Raw genomic sequence first — 23175 nt, 5'->3', positions numbered from 1 at the left:
AAATATAGGGGTCAAAATAAAACTTTAACTTTATATGTAAAATATAAAATGAAATAAATTGTAACTAAATTGTATAATTTACAAATTACAATTGTAGCTCTAGACAGTTACCTATGATTGGCTATGCTTGTAATACAGTTGTCTGATTTATTTTATAGTCTCAAGCATTCAGAAATCACGCAAAAGAAAATTAAGCAGTTTTACTTGAAAACCATTTTTGTAAGGGGTTGTGATGTCCACATGTTTTTGTTGAAGAAATTATAGAGGCTGTGTCATCTATAGCAAAAAAGGTGGCCAAAAATTAAAGATTGTGCAAATTTGAATTAAATGTTTGGTCAATAGGCCTATTAAACAAGGATATGATCGTCCTGTAAGTGTAACAGCAGCAATTACCAGGCCTTTGGCTCCCTTTGCAGGCATGTTTAATAATATGTATGTTATGTAATGTACATAAATTAATTATTTTGTATTACATTATGTACAGTGTTATTCAATGAAGCCAAATAATTATTGATTAACCAATCATTATTGCCTCATTGTTTTTATATAATGCATTTCAAGTCATTTTAAAGGCTGTTGTTGGCTTAGGTCTGTTTTTATAACCAGAACAAAAATATTATCTTAATAGCTACTTCTTTGTAAACTATTAGGGTATTTGAAGTAACAAAACCATGGTTAATTTGTGGTTACATGGCTACAAGAGCCACGATCTTTGGTTTCATTCCTAGTAAAACCATGGCTAATTTGCGTAAGGGAAGTCTGGTTCTCATCTTACTGATGAACAGGTTTTGTTGTTTGAGAGTAGAGCTGCAAATTCCACCATTGACCTCAGTTGCCTCTGTAATAATCCTGTCATATTTGTCTGTTAGCGAAAGTGTAACACTCCAAAATAAGTCAAAGGAGTAAAGGAAAAGACCAAAAGGTTCCTGACTGGACAAGATCATTTATTTGGGCATCAATAACCAAGGAGACTCAAGCACACAACATTAAAGGGTAACTAAACCCTAAAACAACTTTTTTGAGTTAATGATCTGTAAGACTGTGTCTTTATTAGTGCTGTGCATTGATTCGAGTAAATGTTTTGACATTTGGTTATAAAGAGTTTTAATTCTACAATATATGGTGTAAAAACATCTGAGTGCTGCCCCTGTGACGTATGATAGCACTTTCTAACCACGCCCCTGCAGGAGCTCAATCAATCCGTCACTGCGGGTCTCAGGTGCACGCCCCCCGCTCAGCCCCGCCCTCGGTTCGTCGCCTCTGTCTCCTACTAAAGCACTTGAATGTGACATGCTTGTAATCAGGACTTCTGAAACTGGAAATAGGAAATTTTGACACGAAGGCAGTATTATTCCTTATTTTCTTACAGGAATCCAGAAAATGTCATTACCCAATCCTAGATGGCGTCATACAGCTGCAGCTCACATGGAAGTGGCATATTTGATCTAGTTGATACAGGAAACCAGCAGTCTAATAAAGAGGTTGATTGATAAAAAAGTATTTTATGTATTTTGAAAATGCAAAAATACTAAGATTAAATGTATTTAAAAAAAATACAAAATAGTATTTTGTATTTGAAATACTGCTCATCCCTGCGTATAGTGCATATTTACCTATAGCATGATGAGCTATAGCCTATATCATATTGACGGCATGTTGACAAAATTTGGTGGAAAACAAAATTTTATTATTTTAAGAAATCTGTAATAATTCATTCAGGTGGTCTGAATTTGATAGATTTTAGCTCTCTAAAAAGTAACTTCCAATTCACACTTTCTGAATTTTACCAACAAGTAGGCCTACTTGCTACCTGGAGTCTTATTTACAAACACAACTTTTCCCCTCATAGTTTTCTTATCTGGAATAATGCCAGTATTTTGTATAGAAATAAGTCTTTGTTTTTTCACAATTGGTTTAGTAACGGGTTGTTATTAGTGAAGTTACTTAATAATGAAGGGACTTTACTTACGTTTGAAGACTTTATCTCAAGATATAATTGACCTGTTACATTAAAAGAATTCAAGGTGCTTACTAAGGCCATACCTGCAGGTGTACATATGCTGTTCAAAAGCAGTGTATATACATCGGCACTTTCTGTCTGTCCTCCTAGACCTGTTTCTGTTTCTCTGCATTAAAGACTAACAACTATAAAATTAGATCCTTGTTTTTAAAAGAGAGCATTTATACACCTTCTGTTATATTCTACTGTAATAGTATCTCTAAATTGGTCTCAAGTTTGGTCATTACCTCAAAAACTCCTCCTTACAAATTCCTCCTTACATAAAAAAAAGAACGGTTCGGGAAATATCATATAAATTAATTCATAGAGTTTATCCTACAAAAGAATTTCTATAAATATTTAAAATTGGTATGGATTTAAAATGCTATTTTTGTGAATGCTCCACTGAAACAATTTCTCATTTGTTTTGGTCCTGCCATATACCCAGCATTTCTGGAATAATGTGAAGGTTTTCATTGCTGATAATATTTTAAAAACCTTTTCCTTATCTTATAGGCCTAAACATGCGATTTTGGGTTATTATATCAAGGATCACTCTTTAAAGGATGTTGGTTTTAGTATAAATGTTATTTTATTTCAATGTAAATTTCACATTAATAAATGCAAGTTTACAAAAGGCAAACCTCTTTTAGTGCTTTAAAAAGAGATTAAAATGTATGTAGATGTGATGTCAAAATCTAAAAATAGTAAAGCAGTTAAAATGATTAATATATACTCCTCCTTTAACATTTTCACATAAAATACATTATTTAATGGTGCTTACCTGCAAAGTATTTTTGCTGAATTAAAATTGCATTGCAATATCCTATGGAAATGTAAATATGTATAATGTATAATGTACCCGCTCTCCTTTTTCTTCTGTTTTTTCCTTGTTCCTTCTTGTTGAGGCATGTGAAATGTTTGTTTTTTTTGTTATATAGTGGGATATGGCATTGTACATGCTATTTGTTGACATGATGATGGGCTATATATGATTGTACTAAATATTAGTTTATTTCTGTTTAATTATAACCTAAACATAATTTGCAAGCAAATCTACACCTTTCCTTTGATAAACCCAAAATAAACATGTGACGTCATGACAACTTTTTACACATTAAAGGTGGAAAAAACATGGAAAATTTAAAACAAATGACAAAATTGAAGACATAGATACAGTTAAGCATGTTTTAGAAAATATGGGAACTGTGGACTGGAAAAAGAAACAAATAGCTTTCAGTTAGCTATTTTAAAATACCATCTAAGAAGTGGGCTCTTTGCAAATTAAATGACATTATTTTATACATAAACCTTTTTTCTTTTTTTATATAAAAAAGCTCTAAAAACATGTAGCTATACTGTCTTGAAAGCACTGAAATGTTGTATTTTTTGTGCCAGTTAATGTTGTTAATAATAAAACTAATAGACCTTGTTCTTGTTGAAATGGAAAAAAAAACTGCATCTCACACATTTAGCCAGATTTACACTCTAATGACTAATTTATACGACAAGACTAAAATCTTCAAAAATGAACTTTCAAAATGCTGTTGGCAATAATAATAGCTATTATGCTTATACAATGCTGAGAGATTACCAAATGTAGGCTACTATGTTTTATAAACTATCCTAATTACTGAGAAACTGCTCCAAACGATTCAGTGCGAGTTATCGACTAAAATAGATTAATCCGTTTAAAAACTGTTAATTGAAATGAACCGACTAAAATGAGCGATTCATCAGCAAATCGCGCATTGCTAGTTTTGATTCTAAACATAAGACAAGACATGATTGTGGAAATAGGCTATTGATAGTTGAAAATGATTCTCATGTCGGTATGGTAATCTCAATCCTCAAACGTATTTATCATTTACTAGATCTCCAGACTTAAAATGATGCAAGCGTTAAAAATTTAAATTTTTGAAAAATTTTGAAAAAATTACAAGTTTTAAGCGACAGCTGAAAACTCATCTCTTTCGACACTACTTTATTTCATCCTAAATTAAAAAAAAAAAAAAAAAAAACCTTTGTCTTTCTCTTTATTTAGGCTATTCCTTCCCTTTCTATTTGAACAATGCATGAAACTTGGTATTACGAATACTTCCCGCGTCTGTTTGCCTCTTTATTAAGAAGAATCGCTTTATGTGTATCCCCCATTTGTAAGTCGCATTGGATAAAAGTGTCTGCAAAATGACTAAATGTAAAGGTAAATGTAAAAAAAGGTGTTAATCCTGTGTTGACGCCTATTTGTGTAGGCTACTATCCATACTTGATGGAAGACTGTGTAAAATCTGTGAGTATTGCCTAGTTTCAGCCCTATAAAATATAGCTACTGGACAACATATCGACCTTAGTTTAGAGCGTTCGTGGCCATTTTAACTTTAATGTGCAAAGCTTCCAGTCTTACCAGTTTCCAATTATTTTAGCTGAACAAACAGTCTGTTATAACAGACTATTAGTGTATTCACTGTATACACCGTACAGTGTACACTGCTGCATGTTGCAAACTGGTATTTGAAAAAAGTGACAAAGTGAAAGTGACGTGACCAAGTATGGTTACCCATACTCGGAACTTGTGCCCTGCATTTAACCCATCCTAGTGCAAACACACAGTAGTGGATATACACCCGCAGCAGTGGGCAGCCATTTATGCTGCGGTGCCCGGGCAGCAGTTGGGGGATCGGTGCCTTGCTTAAGGGCACCTCAGTCGTGGTATTGAAGGTGTTGAGAGCGCTGTACATTCACTCCCCCCACCTACAATCCCTGCCAGACCTGAGACTCATATTGAGCAGTTAATGAATCGGAAGTCTCTCACATAAAAAAAAAATAGTCATGAGATATCTGTGCATTTAAGTGACAAATGGTTTTATTTTCATCAGATGAGCACCATAAACAAACTGCATTCTGTAAGCAATTCCAAGTTTAGATTAAACCCGTCTTTGGTTGATTTTACTCTGATTTTACTCTTTGGTATTCCAGGTCTGCTGCATCCTCTTCAATTTATTTGCAGGAAATTAATGGACTAACCTGACGCAACCTGGTGCAAGGTAAGTGGATTTTCAACTAAGGGCCAAGCAAAGCCACTGCAAAACACAAAACAACACATCTGTAAATGGAAATGCTGAATTGAGAAAATACAAAAATTGTAATCCACGTTCACACTTGTGTGTCACCTGCAGGATATCCAGCTCGATTTTCCCAGTGCTCTTCTTATCGAATGTTTTAAATATTTCTGTGAAGAGCACGGATGAAAATGTTAATGTAAACCAGCATTAACAAATTTTTGTAATTCCTATTCATAGCTATTTATTTCAGGTAATTTAAAACATTAAACTGGACAATCTTCAGCAAAACTTACTGAAGAGCATTTCCAGGCGAATCAGGCAGCCAACAAAGCAATCACAGTCAATGGCGTACTGCTGATTGGCATAACGTGAGATTATCACCTCAAGTACCTCATTGTTCAGCTGGAATCCTGTAGAGAAAAGCAAATACAATCATTAATGCACAAGAAATTAATGACTATGTTGTCCTCAATGGTCTGACTAACCGTAGATTAATTACCTGCTTCTTGCACGGCATCTCTCATCTCATGGGAACTCATTGTGCCTGAGTTGTCTGTATCATGCTTCTTAAAAACCTCCTGGTGAGGTATGATATAAAATCCACATTAAGTATTTAAAATCACTAAATACAATGAAGAATTTATCTGAAATTTAGAGCCCACAAAGTTGTTGCTCTGTACTAAGGATGCACAATAGATCTGTACTTTATCGGTTATCAGCTAATACACTGAAAAAATTATAGTAACTTGTTTTAAGGTAAGTGTTGCAAACAATTTAATTTTAGCTACATTTAAAAAATAAAAACGTCGAAACTAAATTTGTTTATTTAAATGCAGCTAAAATAAATCGATTGCAACCACTTACCTTAAATATTTTTTATAAATTCAACAAATTATTTTTTTCAATGTATTACTGATTTTTCATCTTTAATTTATATAATTTATCTAAAATATATATTATACCAAATATTTCTGGATCTTTATCCACAGTATATGAAACTCCACAAGGCCGAGTTTGCCACTGCCATCTTTCTGGACCAAGGTCAAGGGTTATAGTAGGTTTATAATTCATTTGGTTGCTGTGTTTGTACAATGAAATGACTCTGTTGAGAACATTATTCACAATTAAAGGGGTCATGAACTGAGAAATCAAAATTCCCTTTATCTTTTGACATAAAAAGGTCATTGTACTATAAACTCATCCTGTAAGTTTCAGAACTGAAAACTTTCTCATTAGTCTAAACAGCTTATATTGAAGGCAGTCTGCCAAAACGACAGCTTGTGGAATGTGCCACTCTATGATGTAATAGTGAGGCTAAACACCGCCTCCAAAGAGGAAGATGAACGCCTACTTCTACATCACTGCCTGTTTAGCCCCACCCAACGATATTAAGTAACGACATTAATTAAATAAGGAGAGAGGCAAACGCAGGTCTATGCAGAAACCTAACAATAAAGACGCTCCGAAGACAAGACAACGCTGTGCCAAGTTGTGGAAAAACACAGTCCTTGCATTGCCTTCTGGTTGATCCCAACATTAGGAAAGAGTAAATGAACTTGGTCCTATGTTCACTTCATTTCACCGCAGATTAATTTACAAAACAAGGCTTAATTTGATGCAGGATTTTCAGAAAAATTTAAACTACAAGACGACGCTGTGCCTACTATATTGGATTCTGCAATCTGGTCTGTGCAGGATCTGTTCTGTCATTCGTTGGAGCGTAGCACTGAACGATGTTCATCTTGATCCTCCTCCTCTTGGTCCGGAAAGATGCTGTGATGATCCTGGGGCCATGCGCCTCCCATCCAATCAGAGCCCTCTGTGCCTGTTTGGACAACATGAAGCCTACTCCTTGTGTGTGGGGTGCGTCACTCTCTTCATGCCCTAAGTACAGCAACAGCTCTCCTGTCATCAGTCGTCTCTGTCCAGCTTGGGTCCACCGCGCTTCGCTGATGCCTAACAAGGTCAGGTTATTGTTCCTCATCTCGGCTGCTACCTGCGCCGTCTTTCCTGACTTGTACATGGTCCTGGCATTCCATGTGCCGATGTTTATTCTCCTGAAGCAGAGAAGGGTAGTCGGCTTATTGGCTTCCTTCCAGCTTTCACCACACAGCCTCATACGTCTTCGTGAAGAAGATCCTTCCTCTCTCAGTGCAAAGTTTTCTGTTTTATCTGTAATTGATGTTTCTGTAGCAAATTAGTTTTTTTACGGGGTGGGGGTGCTAACCCCACTCCCAACCTTCCTCCTTTGTCCTGAGTTAGGACAGGCAGGTCATCGATCCCTACAGACCTCCCTGGGATCGATGCACTTATGCACTATTCTGACATTTTGTAGTAGAAATAATGCGAGTAGTGCTTTCACACTGAAAAAGTGCACTTTAAATACCCGGATGATCAATAAAACGAAGTGTGGAATGTTGAACACTTCATGCACTCAACTGTCGGAGCTTTAATTATGTCGCAAAGGGGGCGAGGCTATCAGACTCCGATTATTAATGACAAAGTAACCTTATAATAAATTCATACACTACATGGTTGAGCACATAGTGCATAAGTGCATAGTGTGTCATTTGGGACGCAGAGGGAGACTTTTGAAAACGATGGCACAGCCCACATTCTCTCTGCGTATCCTTGACGACCGTGTAAACAATAGCATCATGCTCATTGTTGTAGCCATAGATATGTATGGGTACATTCGACTGCTCCAAGCACGTAGACACATCCGCCATCTAAATAATAGGGAATCTACCTACTATGGTTGTACCTGCAGGAATGGTCATGTGACATGCGTTTTCAGTTGTGTAGTGTAGACTAGGATCGTTTTCATTTTAAAACGCAGTTTTACACACTAGTGCAAACAGGGCCTGAGTCCGAGAACATGGGAATCTCTGAGTAGAATGTTGCGTGTTGTCATTTTGGAATTACAGTAATTAAAACAAAACATACACAACTTAGCCAATCATAGCAGTAGGCATTTACTTCCAAGACTGCAATCCTGAACACCTATTTAAAGGGAGCGTTTAGATGAGGGGGTCAAAACAGAACAGAAAATAGCCTATTACTTCTAAATTATGATGTTTTTTTATGTAAAAATTTGGATAACATTATAAGTGGACCTCAGAGAACAGTACAACATAATAAAAAAGGCACTTCATGACCCCTTTAAAACATTCAGATAATCTGTGTTTAAAAAGCATACAAAAGATACAAAAAAGAAATAGTAATCAACCTAAGAGAACTGTGAACAAGTGAATGTGTTAAAAATATTAACTTGAACTCGGGAAAAGTCTCTGCATTAATCCATTTAGTATCCATTCATATGATCCAGTGAGGTAAGGATACATCTAGCAGGCTCATAATGTGGCGACAGGTTTCTATACTAAATCCATCTGTCTTCAGATCAGTTCCTGTGTTAAATACATTTTGAAAATGACCAGAATGTTAAACAATTTCATGGTGATTTCAAATCAAATTCAGATATACATTTAAATAAATGTGAATAAAACTGGAAATGTTTATTTTCCCACGTTTTGAGGTAACACTGTCCAGGATCTGCTGTAGTTCAAACACAGACACCTCTGAGTCCTGCGGATTGAAGACAAGATCAGGCATACTAGGAAAGAAATTATATCGACCCAAAACTGAAAATGACCATCCATGTGACTTACATTTCCAGCAATCTGATTGAAAAGCTGTTTGAAATGTGGGTCCACATCACTCTCAGATATGTATTGCTGGGAAAGGAAAAAAACATTTAAATTCATTAAAGAAAAGTAATTTTTAATTTGATATGGGGTATATCTGAATTTATAGAAATGTCTTTCTGATAAATCATAATACACATGTTTATAAATGATAAATTCTCATTCACCTTTTTCACATTTGCACTGATATCCGTATCCATCGGGCTGAGATGAGAGTCAGAAACATTCATCATGCATTTGGATTTAAATAGAAAAATGCTTAGGTCTGACAATCTGATAGAAACCATATGTCCTCTCAAGGCACAACAAAACCTATGCAACATCATCATCACCACCATGTGGTCTAAAATGAGAACTATATTAAATATATATCCTGAAATATACAAAAAACACTTGGGACAAACCTGGCAGCAGCCTCTTTCTCTGTGAACACACGCAGTACGAAGCCCCCCTTGCGATGTGGCTCGAAAGTGGAGGGGATTATGACGTATTCACCCGGAGGCAGTTTGAAGCGCTCGCTCACCTCTCGCAGGTTGATGAAGGTGTTGCTCCCTGCAATGGACCGCTGGCGCAGCAATACATCAGGACCGAGATGAATGTTATTGCGACCCATGATCTGCAACACAAACACAGATGGATGAAATGGCATCTGAAAACTTGTAAAGGTTGTTTCATTTATATGTATTATCTGATGCCCCAAAGCGACATGATAGAAAAAAATGGGTGGAAAAATGACATTTTAATGCTTTAGTGTTCACGCATTCTCTTGCAAAACAATTATTCACACAAAAAACTTTAATTTCTTTAACAAAAGGATTGCTTTCCTTTAAAAGACTTTTCATTTTTGCTCCCACCTCATATTATTTCCATCACAAAAGCTTTGCCAATGAATGCAAAGTTTCTTAGGGGAACACAAAGAGCACTGAAATATCTTTTCTTCCTTTTTAACCATCATCATGTCTCTTTAGAGTCTCTGTGGTATCATAAAAATTGAAAAACAACTGGTTACGTTTGTGGTGTCCAGTTACTCTTATGTACAAACATCTTGAGTTAATACACACCTCATCTGGAACCTGAAAAACATCAAAGAATATTGTATAATTCAGTGTTCAAATTCATACAACTCACCATAAAAATATTCTGTGATTTAGTGGTAATGTTGACGGATCTGTCATTGGAAAAGAGTGTTAAATAAAGTGCAACAGTTGCGTTCTGGAAGTAAAATCACATTATTTTAACATTTGAAAACCTACCATGAGCTTAGAGGCAATTAATCGATATTTCAACTGTATTTAAAGAAAAAAAAACTTTCCAAACTCCAGGTGAAGAACTACACTACCCATGAATTGCTTCAAATTAAAGTTTGAAATGCTGTGATTCATCTTGAAGCAGGTTGGTTTAGTTCAGGACTCTTTGAAGAAATTGAAGAAAATGAATGGGAAAAAAACACCTCTGGAACTAAGACCATGTGATTGTGATAGTAAAGTTGGTGGTTCTGCTGGTTGTAATGTTGTCTGCGATATTAATAGTTACCTTATAGATAGCAAAGCCAATGGTGTTCAGGTCCCGTCCAAAGCGTTTATCTTTACGACCATCTTTCTGCATCAGACCCACGAGGATCGTGCAGCCGTCCTCTCCATCATGAGGATCATCATCTTCTTCCTCCAACTTGATCACATACTGAGGGTTTGAGCAGAATGTAGCTGGAGAGAAGGAACCAAACGGTCAAACCATGGATCAAAAAACAGCTTAAACAAACCTAGTTTCAAGCACATTGTGGTTGATTTAATTTACCTGGGTTGTTCCTGCAACCCCCTGCAGTGGATCCCACCCTCCAGTTGCCTTCAAACTGGCTGTAGTTCCAGTGGCTCGCATCTTCGCTTGAAAGAGTGTCTGGAGTCAGATTACAGATCTCCAACTTTGAGAACTGCTGTATGAAGTCCGAATACGCCATCCTGACAGGACAAGGAAGTTTGGTCAGTATTCGTCAACATATTGGTTACGTTTTTTAGGGGAAAAAGCTCAAGTTCTCTTACCAGAACTCTCCATCTTCACCTGAATAAACCAATTTATCTTTCTCCTCTGGTTGGATGCTGTTCCACTCTTTGGAACTAAAGACATTGGAAATATTTTACTGGACTCTCAAGACCGATGTTGAAGGAGTAACACATGTTTAGGGAAACTCACTTGTCACTCCAAGGGCCCGTCCACTCCACCTGACCCCACGGGTTCCTGATACGCACCAGTTGAACCAGATGGCCATAGGAATGAACCTGTAAGTAAGATGACAGCCATTAGGACTCCTTTGAGGTTTTCCTATCAAATCCACATTTCAGTGTCAGTGCCAGTTTCTGACCTCCTCTGTGCCCGTGACGGAGTAGGCATGACCCTTCACCAGCTTCAGACTCGTCACCGCCTCTGACTCATATGAACTGGTAATCTGCTCAATGATTATGCAAAAAAATTCAGCTTTGCATTACAGAAATAATTACTTTTTTTTTTTTAATTATTAAATCAGAAAACAGTTATTTTAAATATTAAAACTATGGTTTTTACTATATTTTTGATCAAATAAACCCAGCTTTGGTGAGCAGGAGAGACATTTAAACAGTGTGTAGGGCTGGGTAGTATGAAGGTATATTTTCGTTACCATGGTACAAGTGTGTATCATTAGAGATTGCTTTATCATTTATTTCGCGGTATGCAAATATATCGCATCACATAGCACACTTACAAATTATATACACCTGACCCAGGAGTGAAAAAGAAACAAGCATGAATGAGAAAATACAGAGTGGGACAAGCTTTATGTTAAATAGAGTTCCATTTCAAGTCGGTCTCTCAACATTGTGTAAAACGCTAGGGGAATCCCTTTCTTAAAACATTCCTGAAGCCTTATTAAAATCACGCTATTGCGCTGTACAAGCCAATGTCATTTTGAGTGCTTGCCTGGTTGGCGGACTCAGCCGCTATAAAGTCAGTGCCGAGTGCCATATTACCTCAGAATCTTTCTCGTTCACATAGCTATGAAGCCTGCTAATGCCTGCAGTTGAAGGCACACTCTCCAGTGGACAGTGCCTGGAACCCACTCCACGAGGAGTTTGGCACCATCATGGGCCTGTTCTAAAGGTATGTCTATACAGGACATTTGTTTGGCGGCGGGATAGACCTTACAAAACACATTTGCTAGGTTTTATAATGTGGAGATTCCCTCTTACATACTGCATATTGTACCTCCATTTCCTGCATTGGATGACTGAGGTACTCATAGCACAGTTTCCTGTGTTTCACTATATTGGATCTGTGCAGTCTTTCTTAAAGGGAAAGCAGCCTAATTTACCTGCAACTGTCTGTCATTCATGTTAATACAACAAAATATGCTCTTTAATAGGAATCAATTCATATTTGATTCATACAGTGAAGACTAAACAGTGTTTTAGTTATACACTTGATTATAAAATTTCTGTAGTATTACCCAGGTAGCCAGCACAATTGGGCCAATTGTGGCTGAGTGTCGGCTCACTCGGCTGTGTTCTGGCAACGGCTCACCGAAAGTGAGCCAGCTCTGGCCCAGTAATGGTTGCCAGATTTGGCTAGGCTTCGGATGTGCGGATCTGGCTGGATTTGCACTGAGACACGGCACATTTAGCCACATTCGGGCATGCATTCGAGATATGAGCATGCATACAGAACCAGTTTAGGTTGAGTGCTGGGGGTGGGCCTCCGTTTACAATATGATAAATAGTATATGTAGCAATGACACTTAAACTTAAACATAATATCTTTTACCTGCCCATGTTATGCTATTTTTCGTGTATTTTTTATTTTAATTCCTATTAATATTTTTTCCTTTAATCCAACATTCTCTTTTTTCTTTAACTATATTTGGTTAATTATTGATTTAATTCATATAATGAAACAAGCAGTGGTTTAGGGAACTTTAACATTATTTTTGCCATATGAGTTTCAAGACATGCGCGCTAGCTTTGACATCTAATGACAAAACCTGACGGGCTTTTTGTGCTGCTAATTGCCAGAAGACCAGAAGAACTTGCTACCCTGGTGAGTAAACTTTTGATAAGCCAGCATATAAAATAATTTTAATAAACTGTTCTACACATATAATATCTAAGTAATGTTTATTTATAATGAAGCTATAATTGTGAGTTTGCTGACATAGTGCTAGCGTTTAGCTCCAAGCATAATCAGACACACCTGATCCAGCTAATCAAGATCTTCAGGCTTACTAGAAACTTCCAAGCAGGTGTGACTTGGAGCTAAACTTGCAGAGCTGCGGCCCTCCAGGAAATGAGTTTGACACCACTGGTCTATAGTATTGTAACTGATCTTTTTTTTTTCTTCTTCTTCTTCAATCAGTGCAAAGAAATACAAGTACTGGCAGTGCATCAGATGGAGAGATTGAAAAGTTCATCAAAACATGGCTGCTGCTCACTTTGGACAGAGATGGAGGAAGAAAAGAGCGGGCCAGAATGTTAACAAATTCTTCTAAAAGTATGTTCCAAATGTTAACATTTACCAGAGTTACCATTCATGTTATCAGTCTGAGATTGTCTGAATATGCATACATTGTCTGTTCCCCTTTTTGTCTCTCAAAAGGGGAGCACATATGGATGTTATGGGGTAATTCATGGGCTAGTCGGTGGGGATGCCATGAAAAGAAATGGGGTAAGGGTCAAACCCTTAATCTTTATACAGGTGACATATTTAGTTGACATGCACAAGTACATGTAGGCTTAAAAAGGACACTGTAAAAACTATATTTTATTTTAGTTGGAAGTAGATGCCATCTTAAGGATTTTAAGGTAACAATGTCATTTTGTGGAGGAAAATTATTCAAAGCTATGGTTTTATGTAAAAACTGGAAGGAGTCTTTAATATTTTAGAAGTTGTAATTCTGTATAAGTGTACCATTTTGGTTGGCATGACTGTGGCCCAATGCCGATGGTGTCGGCTCAGTTTCAGTAACTAGACTCAAGCCAGTACTGGCTAATTGTTTCATTTGTTTCATATACTGTATACTGGACAATATAGTGGTTATCAGATTCAAAATAAAAATAATCATTATTAGTCAAGTTTATATCAGTGCATCCCTATTTATTATGTATAACAGCAATGATAATAGTCAAACTTGAAACTCCTGGTATTTAGTGCGAGTCATAAGTGAGCAAACATTTGATATTTCCAGGCACAAAATCCTCCTTTAAATATGGGTGAGTCCAACCTATTTGCATATGTGGCAAGTATTCTTTGCAAGTCGCTTGCAAAACACCCACAGAGCACACGCAAATTGTTTGTTTCACAAGGAAATTAATATCCTGAATCGTCGTAAATGCTGTAAAAGCTTGGGTGTCTAAATCATGTTTGTTAACTAGACCACAGACCACAGTTATAAGTTTAAAATGATGTGAAATAACAGAAATGGAATGTGACTCACATCAATGGAGCAGCCCAGTAATGATCCCAGCGTCAGTGCTTTCTGCATGAGCTTAAACAGGTATGGAGGAGCTTTGCTCAGCTCATAGCTCTCAGCGACGCCTCCGGTGAAATCCTCAAAACCCTCAGTGGTTGAACCTCCCGTCAGAGCTTCATATGAGCCATTAAGCCTTCAAAATATGGGAATAATCAGCGCCACTGGTTGGTCATGTCATGGATATGTGACATGTTGTATGAACATTGTGTGTTTTCTAGTCTGTGGTTTGGCACAGTGTTTATACCAAGCATTTCAGATGACTCAGTTTTTGTTCAGCATTACAGTTCAGGTAAGTAGTAGCAGGTAATTTATGATGAATAAACACACACTTACTTTGCATAGGCCTTTTCCAACAAGGCGCTCCAGAACTCAGAGCCCTCGGCTGAATGAACAAACAGCAGCTTCCCATCTCCGGTGGGCAGCCGGTCATCAATGACAACATCCACCCATTCACCATACTGCCAGAACTGAGAGACAAGAACAACAACAATCAGTCTGATAGTGTCCCCTTAATTGATCATTGGAATTCTAATAGGGTTATGTGTTATAATTAATACTCACATTAGGTCCAAAATTCTGAGACCACTAGTGAAAATATATTTTTTTTTATTTTTTGTAATGTTGTGATTTTTTTTTTTTTTTTTTTGTACTTCCAGGTTTTCAATGCCAGATCTTTAGTGTGGTCTCAGACTATTTGATCCCACTGTATGTTCTGACCTGAAAGTGAAAGATGCCGGCATAGTCTTCTATAAAACTCTGCCCAGGTGGAACTACACGCTCCAGAATTGCATTATCCAGAGTCAACGATGCAATAGCCGCCAGCAACCAACAGTCACCTGCCAATGTATCAAATGTCATTATACTTCTGCATTGAGCTCATTGTTTGATGCAAACTGATTTCCAATTCATTTGTTACAGACAAGGAACAACCTGGACTTCCGTGTTTTGCTCAAAGAGGATCCTGCGGGTATACATATTGCTCAGTGGTGATTGAACCTACAACCTTTAAGCTTACCTTCAAGCATAGGTTTTTAACCACTCCCATATCTCACAATATGTTTTCCCACAACACAAGAAATGCACTTGCGTTGTGAGGTAACTTTAATTAGTGGTTGCTAAAGCTAGCATCACTATTATTGTTGTTCATACTTTGTTCTTATCCACTTACCACTAAAACTTGAGCATGTATTTCGCCCCACACCATTGTGCTATGGTCATGTAAAACTTCCACTCTTCAATAAAGGTTCCAAAAGGGTATTTTCACAGTGACGCCAGAAGAAACATTTTGTGTTCTTTAAAGAACCTTCCAGTGAACAGTTCTAAAAGAACCATTTCTTCTTATTGTGAAAAACAACATTTCAATATTCTGAGGAACGTTTTTCCACAAAGAACCTTTTGTGGAATGACAAGATCCCATGGACGTTACAAGTTTTTCATGGAACCATAAATATGAATAAAGAACCTCTATTTTTAAGAGTAAATGATACCACTTTGTATGCCTTCTACTTTACGCTTTTTACCAATACGGATGTAAAAAAACTGAAGGAGGCACTGAGTCATATCACTTCAGTTTCAATCCATTTCTTTTAATACACTTGATATCTTTTAATACACTTCATGTATCATTTTAACTGGGCAGTGTTTTTTATTATTATTATTATTAAATGTTGATTGTTAAAAGTAATTATTTAATGTGTTTTTGAGAAACTGATTATCATATAAGCCACATATGTATAACGATTATATTTGGTGCGTCAAGGTCATTAGCACTGCACAATATGAGTCTGTGTGGGTTTGAGGTGGGGGACAGTTTACTCATGTCAACATAAAGCAGACACACCAGCAGATAGAGGCAACTAAACACCTTATTTAATATAGTAATGCATAATAAAATATCCTGAAATTCCATATTCATCTATTTTTTTTAATGCTGCACTTGCAGCGATACTGACTTCATCTGTTGTTAGTGGATAATTTATGAATTATGCTACAGGCCATCATTCTGATCAAGAGGCTCTTTTCTCACCTAAAGCTCCTTGGCAGATGTCTGTCCGCTTGGCGCCGTCCACAATGAACTCAGGGTTTGACCAGAGCTCCTTTAAAAAGGGACAATGTGAGAACAATTAGAGGTGATAGTGTTACATTATGTAAAGGTACACCTAAATGACAATAGCTTATATTTGCTCTTAGCAAACAGCACATGTAAAAGGTTCAATTAAACTAATCTGCTGTGGCTTGCGTATTCATAAAAGAAAAAAATACAGATAAAATGCATCGTGTTTATATAACAATGCAAACTGATTGCATGTTTTAAGTATCAACACACACACACACACAAGATCATCCTCACACCTAAGCTGAAACCTGAGCTGCCGTCGGTTACCATAGTGAGCATATCGCGCACACGCATGAAAACCTATGCACACACACACCCATAACAATACATGTTTTGTATCTCAGAAAAAGTTCTGTTTGTTTAATTTTTTTTTCTTTCATTGTATTTATGTATATAGTTATTGGACTCTTTGCACCACTTTGGGTTTATTAAGATTTTAAGACGGCAATTAAACATACATTTTAAATTTTACCATTTCTAAAATTAATTTAATAGTTGTATTAATCACTAAAACTCCTTCAGTTGTACCTCGTGAATGCAAATATCATCTTAAACTTAATTGATTTCAAATAGATCTGAATAAATACAAAAACAGATAATTACAAATTAGTTCAATGCGGTAACATTTAACTGTTATTTGTGAAAAATGTTTAATATTATTAAATATTGAATTAACCTTAAAACACTTTTATCATTTCATGACAATGAAAAGCATGACAAAAACAAAAATATTGTTTTAAAAACAGAAAAATACTGTTTTTAACATTTATATTTATTTTAAATTAATATTTAATATTGATATTACTATTTTATACTGAATTAACCTCACCATACTCTTTAAATAACCTCACTACTTCGAAAAATACGTTTTTGCATTTAAGTAATTGGGTAAAGGTCATTTTAAGGTTTGTCTCAGGTAGAAATAAATTCTATACAACATCAAAAGATCACAAAAGCATACCTTAATATTTAACTAAACTCCACCTGTGTGGAAGAAAGCAAACACACACTGCTGTACCTTAGGCCTCTTCCACTGCACTCCTCTGGTCTTGGAGGAATACCGCCCGAGCTCATTGTATCCCAGAGAGTCGGATTCAGCAGGGAAGGTCGGGTCACAGAAAAGGGTTCCTTTGGCCAGACACTCCTGCTTCAGGCTCTGGTAGTCCTGCTTGTTGAAGGGAATCGCTTTCTCGTTTGTTCCCACTCCTTCTCCTCTGTCCTGCCTCCTAGAAAGAACTTTTGCAATATTAGACATGCTGCCCAGTAGTCGTACTCCAGTTTCTCTGAAGCTTGTGTAGTGTGCGTGTTTGTATGAGACTGATGATGGTTTTAAAGTGAGAGCTGCTGTATGGTAAAGCGGTGAGGGGTGGAGTCAGACCCACCTGTCAGCACATGGGGGCAGGTGTTGCTTTCAAACTGGTTTTGCTCATCATGTAACCCTGTGATGCAAAATAAATAGTAGCAGATACATTATGAATAAAATGTAAATAATTTAGTTCACTTTACTTTAGGAAACAAAATTTATAAGCAAATACTATGAAGGAAGGATATTGTGAATGTTTATATATAGTGAATGTTTATATATAGTGCAATTGTATATTGTCACACTGGGAACCTGCTGTTTATTGACTCTAATTACACAAATATAAATATATATATATATATATATATATATATATATATATATATTTAAAAAAAGTATTTATTGTTTTCTTTAAATATTTTATATTTTAATTGTTCATTTATTTACGTTTTACATACATATTATATATTCACATTAAAAAAGGAGAGGCCAGTAATGGTAGTTAAAACCACAAAATCAGTTTATGAACATGAAGGCATTCACAACATTTAAAAAAATTATAATTAAAAATGTATACAAATATAAAACTAGAAATTGTAATTGAGTGAGTTGAATAATAGTCTTGATTGTCGTTTTATAATTAAGTTATAGCAAAAATATGATGAAAGTAGGCAATGTTTTGAGCTACACTATATGGCCAGACATCCAAACACCACACCCTTTCGTGCTGGTTTAACATTCAAATTCAAAACCACAGACATGAACAGGTTTACAGTGCTTCCTAACAGCTTCAACTTCCAGTTCATCCTAAAGTTATCCGGCTTCCTGAAGGTCTGTCAAGTTTTTAAACTCTAAACTCAGCTAACCACATGTATACCATAGAGTTAAGATTTGTGGGATTAATTAGAATTAATTATTATTAATTAGAAAGCGGTGTGTATAACATGGCTAGGCCTATGTCCTGTAGGTTTTGTGCAATCTCAAAATCTTAGATACCACAAATCACCCCATTATTTTTCCCTAACAAATTTCAAAATCTGCCAAATCACATGCTTAAATTATATGCCCGAACATTTTGTGATTGCGATTTGAAGTTTTCTTCATTGCTTCATATTGTACCCCCCCCCCCCCCCCCCCACACACACACACATTTTTGTTGTTTCATGTAGCTGAAATGAATGAGTTGTCCCGGTTTTTACTTTTGGTGTGTTTCAAGTGAGCACATGACAATAATGGGTCCATGTAGGCCTACATAAAATTCATGATGTGGTGCATCCTTGGGAATAATCACATTTTATGTGAGGGGTAAATTGAGCCTAGGAAGAGGGTAATTTGAGCCACATGGAGTTAAACTGTGCCACTGATTATGCTGAAATAAGAGTTAACATTTTCACCTCATTCTATATCAAAGGTAGAGAAATTAAATAAAAAAAATGGGCAACTCTTCACATAGAGTGAGGGAAAAAATTATTTGATCCCCTGCTGATTTTGTACGTTTGCCCACTGACAAAGAAATGATCAGTCTATAATTTTAATGGTAGGTTTATTTGAACAGTGAGAGACAGAATAACAACAACAACAAAATCCAGAAAAATGCATTTCAAAAAAGTTATAAATTGAGTTGTATTTTAATGAGTCATAAGCAAAAAAATAAACAATAATCGAAAAGAATCAAAAACAATATTGGAATCATAATCGAACAGCCCTACACTCAGGGCAGGGTCTCAGCTAATATTGCAGTGTCTGTCAACAGTGGTGTGTGGGGCTTTGTTGTTTTTCTATACCGGATTAAAGGGCTAAAACCTATGACACCCATGAACAATTCATAATCAACAGATATATGATTACCGATATATGATTGTCGAATAGATGTTGTCAAAATTTCAAGTCCTTTCTCCTGGTGTCCGTCCTGGCTCAGTCGAGTTCAGACCGCTTGAAGCTCGAAACAAGGTTTCATTCAGGTTCTGATAACTGGTTATTATAGATTAATCACTCAGAGACTTGTTTTAAAATTTAATAAATCACCAGTAAAATGGTTTCTTTTTATTAAAAACAATAACTCATAAGCAAATAACAAAAATAACAGTGAGTAAAAATATTCACCACGAATGTCGGCCTCGTACATCCGTTTCATAAGCATTTTATAGCCTTGCATATCATTTGCATTAATCTTATTAAAAACCTCCCATCACTCTCCTGGCTACACAAGACAGTGTCAAAAGTTCAGAAGGAAAAATTGTAACATCTCTAGATAGCAAGCATGCCTATTGCTATTTTAAAATATAAGAAAAATTGCAACACCTTACAAAACATAAGCGAGTCATGAGCACATATTTAAACCGCAATATCACACCTCTAGTAGGTGCGAACTACACCCTAAGCTTCGGGTTAACTAGAAGTTCCATTCTGCACACGTTGCAAAATGAATCTCCTGGTTTTTAACCGTCCTTTTACAAAACAAGCAAAGTAACCATATAGCAATTGAAACCATAAAGCAATCAACATCTGTGATCTCAAAATATAAGGCACACTCTCAATATAGCACTTGACATTTATGAAGTGAAGTGACATTCAGCCAAGTATGGTGACCCATACTCGGAATTCGTGCTCTGCATTTAACCCATCCAACGTGCACACACACAGCAGTGAACACACACACCGTGAACACACACACAGCAGTGAACACACACACACCGTGAACACACACCCGGAGCAGTGGGCAGCCATTTTATGCTGCAGCGCCCGGGGAGCAGTTGGGGGTCCGGTGTCTTGTTCAAGGGCACCTCAGTCGTGGTATTGAGGGTGGAGAGAGCGCTGGACATTCACTCCCCCCACCTACAATCCCTGCCGGCCCGAGACTCGAACCCGCAACCTTTGGATTACGAGTCTGACTCTCTAACCATTAGGCCACGACTTCCCACAAATATTTATATTTCTATTACAGAAGTTTGAAGTTCTATTGTTTCTAAATCATTTGTCAACATTTGTAATTCAGCTGAGAAATCATGCAATTCAATTATTTCTCTCATTAACTTCAATATTCTCTTATTCATTGATTCTTGTTTCCTCACCTTCAGAATTGTCCTCATTTTGAAGAAGATCTTTCGGTCGTCCGGCTCTCTCTTGGGCCCGTTTGCGACATTCCTCCTCCTCCTGCTTCTTGACTTTCCTATACCAGTCTCGTTGAATTTCCTGGAGTAAAAGATCATCAAAATCAATTTCAATTGTGTCTGACCGTTTCTTATTAGAGGATTGATCAGGAAATTGCGTATTAGTTAGGTTGGGACCTAATTCTACAGCTTGTAAAATGTTACTTCACATTCTACAGATTCTGCAAACGGCTTGTTCTGAGACATTGCTTATGATTTAAGGGGATTTAAAAAAGGAGTGCATTTTGTATAATAGGTGCCCTTTAACAGTCTTCTATTAGACAAGAAGTTGACTCAGAAAAGCCAGAGAAGAGAAGAAGTAGGAGACAAAGTGATGTTAAATAAGAGCAGAGTTTATGGAATAATCTTAGTTCTGTATGTTTCAATGCTCAGACTTCATCTGACAAACACAAATCCAACAAGTCGTGTTATATCAAACTGCTTCACATCAACAGCCCATAAACCTTAAATTTCCATAAACATTGTTATTCCTTATTCATGAAGACAAACAGCCCATCGTTGAATGAATGAAGAATAAATAAATATAAAAGAAAGTAAAACACAACAAAAATTAATTTGCTCTCTTAAAGAAAACTACACGTTGCATTTGAGGATCCGATAGACTCCAATATAGTAGGTGGCAGTATGCACCTTTAATGTTGGTCTGTAACTCACCATAAAACTTAAAGATGATTGTCTTTGTATGTGGCTAGAAAGGAAATGGAAACTGACAATGAAATTTAATTTTGTACCTATTAGACTGTGTTTTATTAACATCTACATCTACACCTAACCCAACCCTAAACCTACCCCTTAACCCCTTACAAAAATAGTAATTGTTTACAGTATGACAAAAATGATGCTGTATTGATGTGCACATGCCAAGTGGCGCCATACGCATCCCTTCTAGCCTTCACCTTTGTTCACTGTAACTGCTGTTGGAGAGTTCATGTTTGGGTTCTGCTTGGGTTCAGTCAACTTTCGTTCAGTGAACATTTATTACACATACTATACCATGCTGTTCAATATCATATTAATTCATGATTTTTAAAATGGTAGAAACAATGTACTATACTATTTTGGTGGAAACTATGGATAACTATTTGTAAACGGGACATAAAATGATCAAAATCTGCAAATATGAAAAATGTGATTTCAAGCAATTCCAAGTTTAGATAATACTCGTCTCTGGTTGATTTTAATCTTCAGGTCTGCTGCATCCTCTTCAGTTCAATTGCAGGAAATGAAATGACTTCTGATGCAGTTATGGTGAGTGGATTTTTAACTCGGGGCCAAGCAGAGCCACTGAAAAACACAAAACACATCTGTAAATGAAAACGTGATTTATTTACAGTAATTTAAAACATTAAACTGGATACTCTTTAGCAAAACTTACAGAAGAGCATTTCCAGGTGAATCAGGCAGCCAACGAAGGAATCAAAGCCAATGGCGTACTGCTGATTGGCATAACGTGAGATTATTATCTGAAGTACGTCATTGTTCAGATGGAACCCTGTGAAGAAAAAACAAGCACCCATTAATGCAGTCCTTATTATGACCACTTTTAGAAGAAATGAATGACTATTGTCCTCAATGTTTCGACTAAAGCGCCTTTTAAACAGAATCTTTACTGGTAAATTACCGTTAGGAGATCATGTGTGAACAGGACCTTTACAAAAATACTGGTAAATTTATTCTGACAATTGCCCAGGGTATACCCCTTCATGTTTACAAACACAATAGTTGGAGACGCAGCCATTAAGAGGTAATATCTGGTTAATGATGAATTTAACAGTATTTTTAAACAGATGTTTGAATGGTGCTTTACAGGTAAAAAGACAAGAATTTTGCCCGTGTGAACAGCGCATTTATGGCAATTTACTGGTATTACTGTGTGAAAGAGGCCATAGACTCATTACCTGCTTCTTTCACAGCATCTCTCATCTCATGGGAGCTCATAGTGCCTGAGTTGTCTCTATCATGCTTCTTAAAAACCTCCTGATGAAGTATGACAGAAAATACACATTCGGTATTTAACACTGCTAAATAAACTGAATAATTTTGAAGAACAATGCCCTCAAAGTTGCTGCTCTGTGATAGGGTACCATATAATTTATTGTATAATATTAAAAGATTTGTATATATATTTATTTATATGAGTTTGACACCCCTGATCTAGAGAAACGTGAGCATGTCAGTGGGGTACGGTTGAGACACAGTGCATCAACTGTACCCAGATTGGTTTCATATTGCTTCACATGATGTTTAGTTGTACAGTGTTATGACAATAAGATAAAAGTCACATTTACACATATGCTACGCAAATTCTGTTAAAAAAATTATATTTGTGA

At 36.5% G+C, this 23175-nt stretch overlaps 1 protein-coding gene across 1 annotated transcript; it reads right to left on the bottom strand.

Moving 5' to 3' along the window:
* Positions 1 to 4841: 4841 nt before the first annotated feature.
* On the bottom strand, positions 4842 to 17688 carry LOC306867274 (calpain-2 catalytic subunit-like). Its single transcript, XM_079412874.1, has 21 exons — positions 17391 to 17688; positions 16283 to 16352; positions 14974 to 15092; positions 14590 to 14723; positions 14221 to 14389; positions 11122 to 11205; positions 10953 to 11038; positions 10802 to 10876; positions 10560 to 10720; positions 10299 to 10468; positions 9827 to 9838; positions 9170 to 9381; positions 8933 to 8969; positions 8730 to 8795; positions 8589 to 8646; positions 8404 to 8468; positions 6024 to 6092; positions 5561 to 5639; positions 5355 to 5471; positions 5170 to 5228; positions 4842 to 5079 (listed from the first exon to the last, which is right to left on the bottom strand). The coding sequence occupies exons 1-21, from the start codon at positions 17625 to 17627 to the stop codon at positions 5056 to 5058; spliced, it is 2103 nt and encodes a 700-aa protein (XP_079269000.1). The 5' UTR covers positions 17628 to 17688; the 3' UTR covers positions 4842 to 5055.
* Between the last annotated feature and the right edge of the window lie 5487 nt (positions 17689 to 23175).

The sequence above is a fragment of the Barbus barbus genome (assembly GCF_936440315.1).
Source record: "Barbus barbus genome assembly, chromosome: 49".
NCBI classification, from domain to species: domain Eukaryota; kingdom Metazoa; phylum Chordata; class Actinopteri; order Cypriniformes; family Cyprinidae; genus Barbus; species Barbus barbus.
Note: the sequence above shows the minus strand (reverse complement) of the source record. Positions and strands in the feature narration are given on the sequence as shown.